The sequence below is a fragment of the Myotis lucifugus genome, unplaced genomic scaffold (genome assembly GCF_000147115.1).
Source record: "Myotis lucifugus unplaced genomic scaffold, Myoluc2.0 scaffold_7, whole genome shotgun sequence".
NCBI classification, from domain to species: Eukaryota; Metazoa; Chordata; class Mammalia; order Chiroptera; family Vespertilionidae; genus Myotis; species Myotis lucifugus.
Genome location: NW_005871055.1, coordinates 11,090,496 through 11,109,119, shown reverse-complemented (window position 1 = coordinate 11,109,119; position 18,624 = coordinate 11,090,496). Strand labels below are relative to the sequence as shown.

The 18,624-nt window shown below is 38.6% G+C and overlaps 1 protein-coding gene across 4 annotated transcripts; it reads left to right on the top strand.

Annotated features, from left to right (window-relative positions):
* Nucleotides 1-303: 303 nt before the first annotated feature.
* On the top strand, nt 304-17,981 carry CKAP2 (cytoskeleton associated protein 2). Of its 4 annotated transcripts, none has more exons than XM_006083570.3 (9): nt 304-445; nt 1,361-1,445; nt 5,283-5,358; nt 5,473-6,338; nt 7,250-7,454; nt 8,795-8,965; nt 9,828-9,897; nt 16,303-16,558; nt 17,049-17,981. In XM_006083570.3, exons 1-9 carry the CDS (start codon nt 376-378, stop codon nt 17,302-17,304), a joined length of 2,055 nt encoding a protein of 684 aa, XP_006083632.1. In that variant the 5' UTR covers nt 304-375; the 3' UTR covers nt 17,305-17,981. The 4 variants fall into 4 exon arrangements, with proteins under 4 accessions (XP_006083632.1, XP_006083631.1, XP_023604596.1 ...); XM_006083569.3 differs by having other exon boundaries at nt 5,280-5,358; XM_023748828.1 differs by having other exon boundaries at nt 316-445; nt 1,345-1,450.
* Nucleotides 17,982-18,624: the final 643 nt, after the last annotated feature.

Here is an 18,624-nt window from a genome sequence, read left to right as displayed (position 1 = left end):
GTTTAATTAGAATTGCAGCCAAACAACACTTTTCCCGTCTGCCTTCCTTAATGGACTGTGGGTGTCTAAATGCTAGTCCTGCCTGCTATTTAGCAGAGACTTTGCAGGCAGACGCCAACGAGGTCCAAGACGGCGTTGCTTGGTTTGAAAACCTGGGATTCAGCCAAGGGCCGCCCTAACAGAAACTGGCAGACCCGCCAAGGCGACCGCAGCCCAGGCCCCGCCCCCTGCGCCCATTGGCCCATTCAATTCACGCCGGCACCAATGGGCGGAGACGTCGGCCGCGCCTCTCCCGCCGTGCGTCGTGCCGCTGCTTCTGCTTGAGGGGCGGCGGCGCGGTCAGGCAGGAGCCGCGTCCTCCCGCTTCGCCCTGCGATGAGCTCCCCAGCGGTTCCGGGCGACCTGCAGCTTCCCCTGAGTCAGAGGGCCCAGGTCTCGTTCAGAGGTGAGGGCCGCGGCGCGATATTCGCGCGACCCGGCGAGGGGACCGGGCAGCCAGGGTGGGGGTGGCTGGGCCGGCCCAACGGTCAGGACCTTGGGTCCGCAGACCCGCTTCAGCCCTGACGACTCGTGTGAGACGCGGAACGGGTCACTGGGCCTCTCGCCGCTGCCTTCCTGACGGCGTGGTACCCGCCCCGCGGCGGCTGTTTGCGGGCTGATCACTTCGCGCGCAGCCCTTACCCGCGGGGCGTAACCCGCTGGCGGCAGAGACCGGCCTAACCGGTCAGCGCTGCGTTTATCGAGGGGGCGTGCGGGGCTCCGGACGGAGCCGGCGTTGCGGGGCCGGGGCCCCGGGGGCCGGGCCACCTCGGCGCGAGAACTGAAGGCGCCTGCTCAGGGCGGTCCCACCTCTGGAGTTGGGAGCACATTTCTCGAGATGGGCGTGTCTCCCCTGATGCTCCCTGTTAACGCCCCCGACATTATGAAAACCTAGGGTTGGCTGGGTCCGCAGAAGTAATACAGTTATTTCTCTGGACTACACTTGGGAAAACAGAACAAAGAAATGTCACCCAACTCAATTACGGTAAATAAAATGTGGAGTCCAGTGTCGTCACCTCTACCATTTGGTTTCCCAAACCTTGCCTCTCAGTAACCGTGTGTTGAGAATTATGTTCTCCAGATGTTTCACTTCAAGGTAGAAGGTAATGCGATTCTTGTGCAGAGAGGTGGGACCAACCGTATAGTAACAGCCTTGTAATAATAAGATTTTCCAAAGGCAGTACTGAATACTGGGCGATTTTCTGCTATCTATAAGATGTGATGTTAAGTAGAACATTTGTTGAAGTAAAATCTTCATTTAGTCCATTTTTATTCAATGTTATTGTAACTAATGTTGACCTGTAGCTGTTTTGTTATTCAGAGCAAAGAAAACAAAAACTCAAGGAGCATCTGTTAAAAAGAAAAACTCTTTTTGCATACAAACAGGAAAATCAGAAATTCTCCAGGTGAGGTAAAAAAACAAAACACTTTTTTTTTCCGATGGGTAAAACTTATTCAGATCTTTCCAATAAAAATGTAATGTAAGCCACATGTGTAATTAAAATTTTTCTAGTAACTACATTTTTAAAGTTTTATTAAGGTGAAATGAATTTTTTAAATATGTTTTCATTGGTATTAGAGAGAGAGAAAGGGAGAGAGAGAGAGAGAGAGAGAGAGAAACATCAATGATGAGAATCATTGGTTTTCTGGGGATCAAGCCTGCAACCTGAGCATGTGCCCTGACCCGGGAATCAAGTGACCTCTTGGTTCATGGCCCAGCGCTCAACTACGGAGCATTGAGCAACACGGGTCGGGCTGAAATGAATTTTAACCAGTTAACTACCTCGCGTCCAAAACGGAAACCATCCCCACATGCCACAATATTTTGAATTTAATTTTAAAAAATCAATTTGCAATCAATATTATAAAAATATACATATTACTCACAAATTTGGGTGTTCTTGAATATTTTCAGCTGAAAATTCTCACAAAAAATGATTTTAAGTTGGTCAGGGCTGCCACTTAGGGAAAACATGTTTTTTTAAATAAACGCCTATGGTGTGTGGGGAAGGTCCTCCGCTTGCGTCTACAGACGCTTATGGCGTACAATGGGTTAATAACATTTTATTTAATGCAGCATATCCTGTGTTGTCATTTTAACATGTAATACTTTAAAAATTGAAATATTCTTTTTGGTATTAAGTTTTCAAAATCTGGTCTGTTTTTAATACTTTTAGCACATCTCAATTTGGGCTAGCTACAGTGTAAGTGCTCAACAGCACTTGTGGCTTAGTGGCTACCTTATTGGATTGTACAGCATCAGATCACCATTTCTTGTGTAAATTCACACTAAGAAGAAACAATTTTAAAGCAAAATGTGTATTTTTATCAAAATATTGACATGGTTTATACAGTACTACAAAGGCCAGTCTTTGTATAATTTAGCAAGGTTTTAGAGTGTATGTGTGGGGTGGGGGGAGTATTGTTCCTTGGGAGGTGGCCCTCCTAAATGTTTGGAAATCATTTGTTTTAGTCTCGGTGATCAATAGGAATATATTTGTATTGTTTTGTTAATTTTTTAAAAAATATATTTTATTGATTTTTTACAGAGAGGAAGGAAGAGGGATAGAGAGTTAGAAACATCGATGAGAGAGAAACATAGATCAGCTGCCTCCTGCACACTCCCCACTGGGTATGTGCCCGCAACCAAGGTACATGCCCTTGACCAGAATCGAACCTGGGACCCTTGAGTCTCCAGGCCGACGCTCTATCCATTGAGCCAAACCGGTTAGGGCATGTTTTGTTAAATTTTTTTAAATAGTACATGGTTGTGACTAAAACAAAAACCCTTAAGTATATAAAGAAGAAAGTCAAAAGGTCCCCTCACTCTTTCCAAATAACTGGTAGTGACATTCTTCCAGGCTCTTTGTGCAATTTAAGAGTATGAGGTTAGAGTGATAAGGACCTGGGCTGGAATATGTAGGTCTGCCACTACAACTATAAACCTCAGGGCGGGTACCTGGCCTCTTTGAGTCTGTTTACTTATATTAAAATGATAAAAAAAAAATTGTATGTACTCTACACATACACATGTTCAGAAAGAGAGCAAATGATAATGCAAGTGGGATAAAATGTTAGCAGTAGGCAAATCTGAGTAAAGCATATATGGATATTCTTTGAACTATTGATAATTTTGCAACTTTATGTAAGTCTGCCTTATTTCCAGATAAAAAATTTTTAAACTTTTAATTTCACATTTATAAGTTGCTTTACTTTAGAATAAACATTTTCATAAATCCCATAGTTCCTTGTTTAAAACAAACAAAAGAATGATCTTAGGCTTTTAATTTCGATAACTGAGTCTATAGTGATTGAAGCAGGGGGTCCCTCGGGGGTGAGGACGACGGAGCCCTAACGAGGCATGCACGACTCCGGAGACCAGGTTCAGTGACGCAGATCTAAGTTTATTGTGTAAGTGCAGCAGCATATATACCATTCTGGACCAATCAGAAGTTTACACTATCCTTAGGGCAGCCAATGCTAGGAAAGATCAGGGTACTATGTAGTAGCTCTAGGAGGCTTGCTCAGGCGGGCGCTGCCACTTCCTGGTGTGCCAAGGAAGCTTGTTCAGGCGGAGTGAGCTCACGCCATTGCATCCGCCACTGCACTGAGATAAATCTCCTGAGCTCTTCCCACAAGTGATACCATATATTGAAATGGGGAAGACTTAGGTGTAGGAATGGAGAGTTTGACCCTAAATTGGCATGTTGAAGGTTCATACTTTAGAAGGAAGAGGGTACCAGAGACAGGCTGATAGTCTTTGGTGGAAGAAAAATAGGTTAATTCTTATTAAGATTGCTTCTAGCCCTGGCCAGTTTGGCTAAGTGGTTAGAGTGTTGGCACATGCACCGCAGGGTCTTGGGTTTGATTTCCAGTCAAGGGCACATACCTGGATTGTAGGTTCAATCCCCAGTCCCAGTTGGGGCATGTGCAAGAGGCAATCAATCAGTATGTTCCTTTCACATCAGTGTTTCTCTCTCTCTCTCTCTCCCTCCCTCCCTCCCCTTCCTTTCCCCCTCACCCCTCTCTAAAAAAAGCAATGGGAAAAATATCCTCGGGTGAGGATTAACCAAAAAAATTAAGATTGCTTCTAATTTTGTCAATGAGATATTATCACAGTATATTGTAATCCCAGAAGTAATAGAATCTGAGATCAATAAGTGGTCTTATTAATGAAGGTACCACATTGGAAGCAACCTGGCAGGTTGACCCTGAGCATCATCTCCCACCCACACCAAACAGCAGGCCAGGTAGTAACAAGAGGAGTATTTGCCATCAGGAATTGAATACAGGAGCTTAAAATTGAGAGATGTTGTTGTGCTCTAGGCCACTGGCAATGCCTGGAAGGAATGAGAAGGACCTATACTCAGAAACTAGCTACCAATATACCCAGTTCAGTAGCACATTTTGATCCTTCTCTGCCATCATTGAAAATGGGTGGTACAAGCTATTTCAAAGTTCTGCTTCTTCTCCAAGCAGACTAAGCAAATAGATGTGAAAGGCAATACAACCAAAATTATCAGCTCTATAGATTGTAAATATTTTATGCTAAAATGTACTTTTTTTCACATTTTTACATCTCTGAACTTGAGCTTTATCTTAGAATCAATGGCATCTAATTGACCCTGTTTTTTCCTTGCTAAAAGATTCTCACAATCTATACTAACCAGTCTAAATATGTAAAAAGGAGTTTAAGTCAAATAATAAAAGTTTTGCTTAGGACAAATAAATCTCTCAGTTCTTAGGTGTACCATGCCAGCATGGCCAAGGGTGAACCTGAGGAGGGGCGGTGAAGGATTGAAGAAAAGACAGACAAAAGAATTCAGCTGGGGCTCGGTGGATCTCCCGTGCCTGGATGAGGACACAAAAGACCCAGCCTGCAAGCCCATGCTTTATTTTATAGTCTGATTAAAACAAGGGTAGATTAACATGAATACAAATGATCTTGTTTTGGCAACACTTGCTGCACCTCCCACACCCCATTAGCTACTTAGGAAGGAATTAGGGAGGGCTAAAGGTCAGGCTTAATTATGCTAGGAGAGCTCTGCCCTCCAGGCTGGGACTTGTTTGTGTCCCTGCCACAGGTCAGCCCGAGGCTTGACTCTAGAGCGGCTCCCTACACTTAGGTCAATTTAAAATTATGAAGTCAAGTAATGGTTAATATTTTTCCATCCCTTCCCAAAAAAAGGAAACCCTCTTTGGTATGGGGTTTAAAATTCTCTTATTTTTATTTTTTAAAGTAGTAGAAACGAGGGAATGATGACATCTGAAGGTCTGGTCCAAGAAGAGACAAAAGTTCTGAAACTTAAGACAGAAATGGTAAGATATGGACATAGTCCTCAAAACTGTCCCTTTCCCCCCTTTCCTTCTCCTAAACTCTTTCTGAAAGAAATGAATTCTGAAATACTAATTTGTTTCAAATTACTCTTTTAGGCTGATAAAGAAAATGTCCATAGACCTACAAGGAGCAAAAATAATGTAACAATGGGAAAAAATTGTATTCCGTTAAAACCTTCTAATGAATTAACCAATTCAACTATAGCCACTGATACATATAACTTGGAGAATAATAATCAAACTCTGCAGTTGTTACCAATTACAAATGATCACCAAGGTCAACGTATGACATTAAGCCAAGCGTTTCACATTAAAAACAATAATAAAAAGAAGCAGGTGACTACAGAAAAACCAAAGCAAGATGCTAACGTGCTCAAGAAACCTGTGCTTGGATCTTACCGTGGCCAAATTGTTCAATCTAAGGTTAATTCATTTAGAAAACCTGTACAAGCCAAAGATGAGCATTCTGCAATAACAAAGAAACTTTCAACTCCTATCTCTAAGGCCACAAAACCTCAGCCTATAAACACCAGCAGTGTAACAGCAAAAAGTCACAGAGCCTCAAATATGATGACTACGACTAAATTTGTGAGGGCTACATCTCAGAATGGACAACTTTTACGTCCTCCTATTAGAAGTCACCACAGTAATACTCATAATACCCAGGACTCCCTGAAAAAAGGCATTGCCAATGTTACAGTTCGGAAAGGGTCTCATGAGAAAGAATTACTACAATTAAATACAGTTTTATCTAGTGTCAAAACCATTTCTTCTCAGGAAGTAAAAAGAAATAAGACAGTATCAAGAAGCATCACATCTGAAATGATAGCCAGGCCTGCTTCATCTTCTAATATCAAACAGATAGAAAAGTCAAAAACCATTGACCCGTGCAGGCATACTATAGCAAAAGCAACTATCAACAATAGAAGGGCTCAGCCCAAAGAAACCGTAGAAGAAAGAAAGTAAGTAGATGTAATTCATTAGCTGAATTTTCAAATTTGTGATTTGGTTTATAATTTAATGTATTAGAATTTTTTTTGTGTGTATTCTCTACTGTCATGTGTAGACAAATTTAAGCAAATTTATATTGTGGAACAGTATGACCTGAGTTATTGTGTTTGAATGTGTTTTATTAGGTTGTTTTATGTAGCATAAGTTAAAATTCTTAATGGAATTGGGAAGTATTTCATAACATCCATTTAAAAATTCATTCTTATGTCTTTGAGCATATAATTCACTTTGATATTTTTTATTTTTATTTTTTATTTTTTTATTTTTAAATATATTTTACTGATTTTCTACAGAGAGGAAGGGAGAGAGACAGAGAGCTAGAAACATCGATGAGAGAGAAACATCGATCAGCCGCCTCCTGCACATCTCCCACTGGGGATGTGCCCGCAACCCAGGCACACGCCCTCGACCGGAATCGAACCCGGGACCCTTCAGTCCGCAGGCCGATGCTCCATCCACTGAGCCAAACCAGTTTCGGCAGCTTTGATATTTTTTAATATATTTTATTGATTTTTTTACAGAGAGGAAGGGAGAGGGATAGAGAGTTAGAAACATCGATGAGAGAGAAACATCGATCAGCTACCTCCTGCATACCCCCCACTGGGGATGTGCCCGCAACCAAGGTACATGCCCTTGACCGGAATCGAACCTGGGACCCTTCCATCCCCAGACCGACGCTTTATCCACTGAGCCAAACTGGTCAGGGCTCACTTTGATATTTTAAAATTTTTTTCTTCATATTTGTGAACCATTTTTTGCCACTAGCGTGGAACTACTCAAAGGTTTGAAATATTTTTTAACTTTTCCTCTATTTGACAATGCTATCAGTAATATCACAGTAATGTACTGCTTATAATTATAGAGCTCGTTTGAGTGAGTGGAGAGCTAGCAAAGGAAAAATATTGAAAAGGCCTCCTAGCTCAGTAATAACCCAGCCTGAACCTGAAGGACAGAATGAAAAACCAGTTGGGTCATTTTGGACTACCATGGCAGAAGAAGATGAACAAAGATTATTTACTGAAAAAGTAAACAAGACATTTTCTGAATGCCTAAACCTGATTAATGAGGTAATGTCTTTATCTTATATTTGTGTAGTAGTTTATATTTTGCAAATTACCTTCATAAGTATTATCCCATTAATTATAGTCAGTCTTGTTTGACCAAGTAATGTGTCACTGATGTTATGTAGACTTACTGTTAATTATGAGATTATTTTCTTTGGCCTTTAATGGACTTCGTTTTCACCCTAGCCAGTTTGGCTCAGTGGATAGAGCATTGGCCTGCAGACTGACAGGTCCTGGGTTCAGTTCCAGTCAAGGGTACATGCCCGGGTTGCAGGCTCGATCCCCAGTAGGGGGCATGCAAGAAGCAGCCGATCAGTGATCCTCTCATCATTGATGTTTCAATCTCCCTCTTCCTCCCTCTCTGAAATCAATAAAAAATATATATATTAAATTAAATAAAATGGACTACATTTTCATTGAGTTCATAGAAATATATCAAAGGGATAGATTTTTTTTACTTGAGTAACAAATATTGTATTCCTCTATGATGTTAATAATTTACCAAGTCTAGCAATACAAATTAGTCCTTATTACCACAGGTTAAATTCAAATTGACTAAAATATTTTCAAATACTTTGATTCATCTCACCCAACATCATTATGATCTTGAACTTATTGTATTTTTTTGTTGGACCAAAATTTGATGGACTATAATAATTAACTCCAGAATGTTTTCTTTATTTCCTAACTACTCTTTAATCTTGCTTTGGTCATACACTACTGTCTAAGTTCCAGAGCAAGACTGAATATACAGAGTATGATTTCAAACTTCAGTTTTCATGAGCATCATTAAACATTTTGTAGTTTTGAGGACCAATGAAAATTACAATTAGGGAAACTGATTCAATTCTTATTTCTGCTTAGCTGGAGTTTTTTATTGATACTATGGAATTTTTCTCCCCTGCTACTCAACTACATATAACTTACATAAACCATTACAGATTCATTTTAACCTTAATATCAGTACCTGACAAATATAATTTTAAAACCTGCGAGCTATTTTCACTCAGAAACACTTGGTAGATACAAAAATATATAAATATTAACAACTGGAATCTACAATAAATACAGTAAGAGGATAAATATCAAGACCAAGTAGAGTGTTAGTCATTTTTTTATGAATGTTTTTCTCAACTAGTGTATTATGTTCTTTTGCCTTGTACTTATGACCAATATGCCTCATACTAGCCAGAATAAATTTGGAGTGAGGAGGATAATAGTGAATAGTTTTATGAACAATTTTCCATCAACTTTTTCTATCACTGATTTTGATTATAATGAGCTTAATTGCTTATACTTTCTATGCTAAAAGATAACATTCACTTTATTTCTTGACATTTTAGGGATGCCCCAAAGAAGAAGTATTAAACACACTGAATGACCTGATTAAAAATATTCCAGATGCCAAAAAACTTGTTAAGTATTGGATATGCCTTGCACGTGTCGAACCACTCACAAGTTCTATTGAAAATATTATCTCAATCTTTGAGCAGGCCATTCTGGCAGGAGCTCAGGTGAAATTAAAATTTATTAATTACAGTGCATGTAAATTATTCAGAATTATTTGAGATATATCATAACTTAATAAAATTGTGGTTTTATATATATATGTGTAATACATATATATATATATATATATATGTATATATGTAATGAATGATTAAAAGCCACAAGAATTGCATTTTTTGAAAAATCTTTATTGTTCAGATTATTACAGTTGTTCCTCTTTTCTCCCCCATAGCTTCCCTCCACCCGGTTCCCACCCCACCCCCTGCCCTTACCCCCCCCACACACACACATCATCTTCGTCCATAGGTGTACAATTTTTGTCCAGTCTCTTCCTGCACCCCCCAGACATGGTGCATGGAAAGTGCTCATAATATCTGGCATATAATGGACACTTAGTGAACTGTTGAATTTTTTAATCTTGAGCTGTTCAAAGACACATTTAATACCATGTGAAACACAAAAATATAACTATGTACTTGAATGAGGAGAAAAGGAATAAACTTAAAGGTTAATGTAAACTTAAATGTAATCAGCTCTTTAATAGATATTAATAATATTAATTTGCTACTTGTTTACTAATAATGTTCATATCAGGCAAGCGGTAATAGTTACCAAAGCCTTAAGAAAAATTATGGGGGGAAATTTTAAACTGATGAAATCTCATTCCTTAAGTTTATTTTTATTTTATAAATTGGAAAAGACAGGTATTTTTTCAATTTGAGTGGCAAAATAAGTGGTCTAAGAACCACTGCCTTGTTTTATAATGTAAAATTTAATCACTGGATTTAATATTTTAAACTTGGACAATGTAGTGTGTGAGAATATAAACTTACATGTGTCTGCTCTCTTCATTTAAAAAAAATCAAGCCTATTGAAGAAATGCGACATGCAATTGCAGATATTCTAACAATGAAGAGTCAAGAAAAAGTTAAATTTGGTAAGTTAGTTTCATTTTGTTTCCTTCAAGTGGATTGTGACTTTATTAAATTTCTTTGCTGAATTGTTTTTCTTTTATCATTTTTAATTTTTTTAATATATAGGTTAATCTTTTCTCATACATCTGTTGATGTACCTCTGAGATTCAATAGCTTTCTGTAGTAAGAATTTTTAATTAGGAGGTCTCATTCAAAACCCAAATTTGTCATTGAGTGTCTGTGAAAGTTACCTTACCTCTGTAGAACTTAATTTCCTGTCTTAAGATTGAGGCAGTTTGACTAGACCTCTAAAAACTTTTTGCTGATTAAATTCTACCATAGCCCTGGCCTGCATGCTTAGTTGTTAGAGCATCAGTTTGTGTCCTGGGTTCCATTTCTGGTCAAGGGCACATATCTGGTTGCAGGTTTGATCCCCAGCCAGGTTGGGGCAGGTGCAGGAGGCAAACAATTGATGTCACATTGATCTCTCTCTCTGTCTCTCCCTCCCTCTTCTCTCTCTCTCTTCCCCTCCTCTTTCCCCCTCCTTTCCACTCTCTAAAAGTCAATGGAAAAAATATCCTTGGGGTGAGGATTAACAAAAATAATAATAAAATCAATCATATGTTCTATGCTAGAGAGACACTCATTTAGAAATTCTCTTTGCTAGGAATAGATTGAGAGGCGATAAGAGATTCATTAGTGGTCAGGTATTTAAAATGTAAATATCTTCTAGATTCAGATATAGGTTTGTGTTAGTTACTATGAACTTTTACAAGAAATTTAACCCCTTTTCTGTAAAATAGGATAATGTTAAGATCTTAAGATTCTTAGGACCATTAAATGAAATAATGTACAGCATTGGACAAAAGTAGGTTTAAAGTTATGAGTATGTGAAACAGTTTATTGTATTATTATTACTCATTTGTATTACAACTGTAAACCTACTTTTGCCCATACCTGTATATAAGAATCAAATTCCTAGGCACATAGTAAGTTCATTAAACTTTAACCATGGGTAATAGTAACTACTAGAGGCCCGGTGCACAAAGAATTTGTACACTCGGGGGGTCCCTCAGCCAGGCCTATACCCTCTCGCAGTCTGGGACCCCTTGGGGGATGTCCACCTGCTGGCTTAGGCCCGCTCTCCGGGGGATCGGGCCTAAGCTGGCAGTCAGACATCCCTCTAGCAGCCTGGGAGCCCTCGGGGGATGTCCACTTGCCAGCGGGGAGCAGGCCTAAACTGCAGTCGGACATCCTTAGTGCTGCTGAGGAGGCAGGAGAGGCTCCAGCCACCACCACTGTGCTGGCAGCTGGCAGCCTGGCTTGTGGCTGAGCAGAGCTCCCCCTGTGGGAGCGCACTGACCACCAGGGGGCAGCTCCTGCATTGAGCGTCTGCCCTGCCCCCTGGTGGTTAGTGTGTGTCATAATGACCAGTCATTCCCAGTGGTTCTGCTGTTAGGGTCAATTTGCATATTACCCTTTTATTATATGGGATTTTAGATGAGAGGAGAAATCACTACATATAAGTATAAGCTAATTTGTTTCTTTTTTTAACAGAGTTATTTCCAATTTTTTAGTATACCTCTCTGTATCAGCCAATCACAAATATTTGAGCACCTATTATATATCATTGTTGCTTGTATCTGTTTTTTTTTTCACTAATTTTATTTTTTATTAATTTTAAAAAGTGTCAGTTTGACCTTTTTAAGGCTCCTAATGACTGCTGCTAAATTGCTTTCCAAATTAGTTACAAGTATCCTTATTTTCAGTACACAAAATGAATTTAAAATATAGAGATCTAGGTCGTGGGCTAAACTTTAAGTAAAATTTAAAATTATACTGAAATTCTAAACGTGTTATACACGTTTTGGTTACATGTTACCAAAAATCTGTTCAGTAATGTTAATATGTGTATGGCTTAATGGTTAATATCTACATGTGAGGGGGTCCTCTTTTACTGGCAGTATGTTTAGTTCAACAGCGAATATTTAAATTGATGGTTGCTGTTAATATGCCCCTAGGAGAACATACAAAAGATATATTTTTTCTAATGGTACTAGTTATATTTAATGATGAAACTTGAGAAGGAATGGTCAGGGAAACAGGAGGAAAAACCAGGAAAGTCTACTATACCATAAACAAAAGGAGGAGAAAAGTTTAAGAATAACCCAACCTGGCAAAATGGTTGAAGGCGATGCAAAGGTATAAACCTCTATTATAAAATAAATAAGCCATGGGGATGTAATGCACAGCATGGTGACTATAGTTAATAATACTATATTGTATACTTGAAAGTTGCTAAGAGAATAGATCTTAAAAGTCCTCATCAAAAGAAAAAAATAGACTTATTGTGGTAATCATTTCACAGTTTTACAAATACTGAATCAGTATACTGCTATATACCTGAAACTAATATAATGTTATATTTTAACTAGAAGGCCCAGTGCACTACATTTGTGCACTCTGGGGGGGTTGGGGAGGGGCCCCCTCAGCCCTGTCTGCACCCTCTTACAGTCCAGGACCCCTCGGGGGATGTCCGCCTGACAGCTTAGGCCCACTCCCCACACTGCCACGGAGACAGGAGAGGCTCCCGCCACTGCTGCTGTGCTTGCCAGCTGTGAGCCCGGTGGGAGCACACTGACCACCAGGGAGCAGCTCCTGCGCTGAGTGTCTGCCCCCTGGTGGTCAGTGTGTGTCATAGAACCGGTCGTTCCGCCGTTGGGTCGATTTGCATATTAGGATTTTATTCTATAGGATTATACTTTTGTTTTTAAAAATTAATAAAAAGAATAACTTAATCCTGAGTCTTACACACTAAAGACAGCAAAGTGGAAATAAATATTTCATTTTAAAAGCTTCAGCCCTGGCAGGTGTGGCTCAATTGATTGAACATGGTCCCATGCACCAAGAGGTTGCCAGTTCAATTCCCAGTCAGAGCCAGCGCATGTGGGCTCGATCCCCAGTAGGGAACATGTAGGAGGCAGCCAATTGATGTTTCTCTTAACACATCCATGTGTTTTTTTCTCTCCTTTACTCTCTCTCAAAAATCAATAAAAACATTTTTTTTTAAGAGAAAAAAGCCTTTCTCATAATTCTCACTGGCTTTAGAGATCTATAGAAAGAGAAAATGGTATTTTAATCGAATTCAGTTTTCTATCTTTCCTGTGGAATGTTTTCCAGCAGGTAGAATATTTGTCTTTACATGGAAAAAGCAGTGCTATCAATAAACACTTGGCTTTCTGAGATATGTAATTACTAGATATAAAATCAGTTTTACAAATTAAGATTACTTGTAAGTAGCATTGGGAAATAGAAGACAAATAGTAAGAGAGACGAGCACCACTTGAGTCTCTCAGATACCTCAAGCCCACATTTCCACACTTGAAAACATCATTTTTCTCTAAACCTTCTTTCTTTTGGTTCCCTTTCTCAATAAATAACACTGCCCAGTTCTCTACATCAGAAGTCTTGGGATTATATTTCACTGCCTCATTCTCACACCCCCACCCCTGTTCCTCAGCCAATCAAATTCAATTAAACTTTGTAAGCATCTCTTAAAATGCATCTATTTCTCTTCATCCTTACTCTTACTACTGTATTCAAGATCACCTACAGCTCTTACCTGGACTACAACAGTAGTCTCCTACCTTGCCTGCTTCTCTACTCTTACTCGAATCCATTCTCAATGCTGTAATCAAAATGCCCTGTCACTTCTCTGGGTAAATTCCTGACTCCAGCCTCTTGTCACTCCCACTCCTTCACATCTCTAAGTTTCTTTCTTTTTTTATTTTCTAGAAAGGACTATATTACCTATTTTTTCTCTGGTCTATCCAAGCCAGTGTTCTACTTTTAATCTAATTCCTCTTTATCCTTTAGACCTCACCTCAAATGTCATTCTTTGGGGTAGCCTTCCCTGATAGCCACCTATCCTCCCCCACCCAGCTAGATTAGATGCACCTGTTTTGTGCTCCCAGTTTTTTCTCTGCAATAATTAATGCACTTGATTGTTTGTCTTGTCTTTTAAACTGTAAACTTGATGGACAAGGACTGTGTCTGATCTTTCTCACCATTGTACTCCAGTGCTAATGCAGTGTCTAGCACAGGGGTGGGCAAACTTTTTGACTCGAGGGCCACAATGGGTTCTTAAACTGGACTGGAGGGCCAGAACAAAAGCATGGATGGAGTGTTTGTGTGAACTAATATAAATTCAAAGTAAACATCATTACATAAAAGGGTACGGTCTTTTTTTTTTTTTAGTTTTATTCATTTCAAAAGGGCCGGATCCGGCCCGCGGGCCGTAGTTTGCCCACGGCTGGTCTAGCATATGTTAAGGCACTTAAATATTTGTTGAATTAAAGAATTCATATTTCCTCTCCCCATTTCAACATCTTTTCACTAAAGAAACAAACACATTCAGCCCTGGCCGGTATGACTCAGCCCACTGACTCAGTTCCAGTCAAGGGCACCTTGGTTACAGATTCCCTAGCTCTGGTTGGGGTGCATGCAGGAGGCAACCAATCAATGTGTCTCTCTCATATCAATATTTCTCTCTGTCTCTCCCTCTCGCACTCTCTCTAAAAATCAGTGGAAAAATATTCTCTGGTGAGGATTAACCAAAAAAAGAAACACACAAAAAAACAAACATTCCGTTTATCATGTAACTAAAACATCTCTTAGTAAAAATCTCTAATAATTTCTTATCAATCAATCTAGAGGTCTTCTCAGCTTGATGGATTTACCAGATGTCTCACAAGTATTTCAAAGCTGACATGTTGTATTTTAAACTTTGTCTTTCTCTACTGCTTCGCCATAACACCATCTCTTCCTCCCAAAAAATAAAAGAAAGAAAAAATTATTCTGTCATTAAAGACTCCAAAGGAAGAAATTTTTGAAGGGATGCCCCTAATACATACACTTATTAACTCCTAACTGAAAAAAACACTTTTAACTTAGGCTCTTCCTTCTCATTGCCTACCTCTGCCACCTTGCTTAGACTATTAAAACAGCTTTGTCTTACCATCACACATTATTAGTTTTCATTCCCTGCCATTCTAAACCATCCTGTATTGTCACCAAATCTAACTGTATCTCTGTCTCTCGTGATTTTTTTTTATTATCAAACTTCTTGCACATAAAGTTCATTATAATCCACACCAGTGGTTCTCAACCTTCTGGCCCTTTAAATACAGTTCCTCATGTTGTGACCCAACCATAAAATTATTTTCGTTTCTACTTCATAACTGTAATGTTGCTACTGTTATGAATTGTAATGTAAATATCTGATATGCAGGATGGTCTTAGGTGACCCCTGTGAAAGGGTCGTTTGACCGCCAAAGGAGTCGCGACCCACAGGTTGAGAACTGCTGGTCTAGACCCTTTCTCTTTATCTGAATTCATCACCTCCTCCCCACTGACCTTTATATTCCTTTATATTCTAAGCACACTGGCCCTTTAATGTTGTCTTACTAGATCTTTTTTTAAAAAACAAAACCAAAAAACCTTCATACCAAAATTGTCTTCCTTGGTCTTGTCAAGTACTTATTTTTCAAGACCCAGCATAAATGTTACTCATGACACCTTCCCTAGCCATCTTTCTGTCCTACAAACAAAGTTAGTTATTTTTTATGGTTCTTATCTCAATTATAGCCATTTTCTTGTTTTATAATTATTTTCAAGCATGTCCCTTCCATGGAATATGAATTTTTTTTTTAAGATTTTGTATTGATTTTTAGAGAGAGAGAAACATTGATGTGAGAGCAAAACATCCATTGGCTGTGTCCTGCACATCCCCTACTGGGGATTGAGCCCATAGCCCGGGTATGTGCACTGACCATGAATCAAACCGGCAACTTTTTGAGGCACAGGACAACCCCCAACCAGCTGAGCCACACCAGCCAGGACGGAATGTGAACTTCTTAAAGGACAGAGATGATTTTGTTCTTACATTTGTATCTATAATCTCTGACACACAAGTGTTGGTAAATATTGTTAAATAGCCATAGCCAGTTTCACTCAGTGGATAGAGCATCGACACCCCCCATCCCCACCCCCACCTCCCCCCGGCATGGACTGAAGAGTCCCGAGCTCGATTCCCTGCTCAAGAGCATGTACCACAGTTGCAGACTTGATCCAGGTCAGGGTGTGGGAGGCAGCCAATCGATATGTCTCTCACATCAATGTTTCTCTCCTCATCACTTCCACTCTCTCTAAAAATCAATGGAAAAACATCCTCAGGGAGGATTAAAAAATATATAAAAATATGTATATAGATAGATAGTTGTCAGCAATATTTGTTCAGGAAAAGTAATTGTTAGGAGATGGCTTGGTTCTTTTATTTTGAAAATTTGGCTCCTATGAATAAATTTAATATTTTCTGGTTTTGTTCTTAAATTTGACCAAAAGCATAACTTATAAATGTATTTCTATAGGAGAAAATCTTGAGGAGGCTTGTGCAACGAAGGAAAAAATCCAAGAAGTCAACATCGAAGATATTGGTGTTAATCGAGAGTCAGGAAAACCTGAAATGGAAAATAAACATCATAGAAATGTAGTATTTCAAGATTGTAAAAAAGAGCAAGTACACAAAACAAAAGATCCAACCAATGATGTTAAAACCCCCAACACAGAAACTAGGGAGGGTTGCTTAATTAAATATAATGTGTCTACTACACCATACTTGCAAAGGTAAGCTTTTTAAATGTAATGTGCTGATTTGTTTTTATGCTTAGGGATAATAAATATGGTATTTTAAAATCTTTGAGCTAGCTTCCATTTAGAACTATTTGTTAACAAAATGGTTTTAAACAAATCGAGTATCATTGGGACATCACCATTTAAATACTGCATTTGCTTGCTTTTCCCTAAATATTGTCATTTTGAAACAAAATTTTTACATCATCTTAATTGCTGATTGTTGATAATAATAGGATTTGGAACTCAACAATTAGCCAATTCTACAGATATTCAAGTATCTACTGTGTACAAGTTATAATAAAAATTGAGAGAAGAATAAATTCCTTATTTCAAGAAGCTCACAGTACCTCTCTGTAAGACAATCAATCACATGGTTATAACACAAGTTATGGTATGATAAATGGCATCAAAGTACAAAGTAAAAATGTTAACATGTTTTTTTAACTCTGGGAATAATTTTGTGGGTTTTTGTTTGTTTTAGTGTAAAAAAGAAAATGCAGTTTGACGAAATTAATTCTGCATTTAAAGAGCTCAAGTTTCTAACACCAGTTAGACGTTCTCAGCGACTTCAAGACAAGACTTCTAAGTTGCCCGATATGTTAAAAGACCATTATCCTTGTGTGTCTTCATTGGAACAGTTAACAGAGTTGGGGGATGAAACTGATGCTTTTATATGCCGCCCTAATGCAGCACTGTGCCGGATGTATTTGGAGACTGAAACAACAGAAGAGAAATAAAGCTATGATAAGAAATGAGGATTTTATTATTCCTGGGTGTGTGTTTGTTGTGGCTTCATATGTCTTAGTTCAGGAGTTGGCCAGGTTACCTAAGTATTCATGGCAGTAAACTCTTTTATAATATTCACATAATAGATGTTGCCTTCTGCTTGTCAGAAAGCTAGATCCTATATTGTCTATCAACAGATTAAGATTTTCTCTAAGGTAGCTAAAGTTTGTCAACTAGTTTACTATGTTCTTTTAGTATAATTAATGTCATTCTATTTTCAGTGGTATTTCTAAAATAACTAATACTTAAACTTGTTTTGTAATATAAAAACTTAACTGTTAAATAATGTCCCCTGAAACATGATAGTTATATACAGTAAACAGTTCTCTTCTTCCCACACACATAAATACCATAATAAAATTGTTTATGTCTTTGAACTGATATTTAAATAGCATTTATCCTCTACCAGGTCCATGTTTTCAAATCAGTAATTGGCCATTGTAAGAGCTTAAATCATTTTAAAACTGTAATATGAATGTGGTTGAAAATCACATGCGTGGGCTCATTTATGTTCATATATTCCATTTGAATAACAGTACCTTCCATTGTCTTCTGTTCTAGAGAGCAGGATTTTTATTCTTTTTTAAACTGCCTAATATGTAAACAATAAATTAACATAGCTACATAATGATGTTTCAGTGCCATTTATTTCAACAAATATGAAATGTAGTTTAACCACAGTGAATAAATTCAAACCTCACCTTTGGAAATAAATTATAGTGGGATTTGACTTGAGGTTTTCAACACTTAAAAGTATGTGCTTAATGGTTATTTTCTTTTGAAAATAATCTACTTCTCTAAAATTGTACCTTAAATTTACCATAATTATTTTTTAAAAATTTTTATTGATTTTTAGAGATAGAGGAAGGGAGAGAGAGAGATAGAAAATCGATGAGATCAATTGGCTGCCTCTTGCATACCCCCTTCTGGGAATAGAACCTGCAACCTGGGTATGTGCCCTGACCGGGAATCGAACCAGTGACCTCTTAGTGTGTGGAATGATGCTCAACCAACTGCACCACACTGGCCAGGCAATTTTTACCTTAATTCTTTAGTTTGTTCTTTTCATACTTTGTACAAGTGGCACAAAATATGCCATTTTGCATTTCTTTTTTTTTTTTAAATATATTTTATTGATTTTTTACAGAGAGGAAGGGAGAGGGATAGAGAGCCAGAAACATCGATGAGAGAGAAACATCGACCAGCTGCCTCGATGAGAGAGAAATATCGACCAGCTGCCTCCTGCACACCTCCTGCACACCTCCCACTGG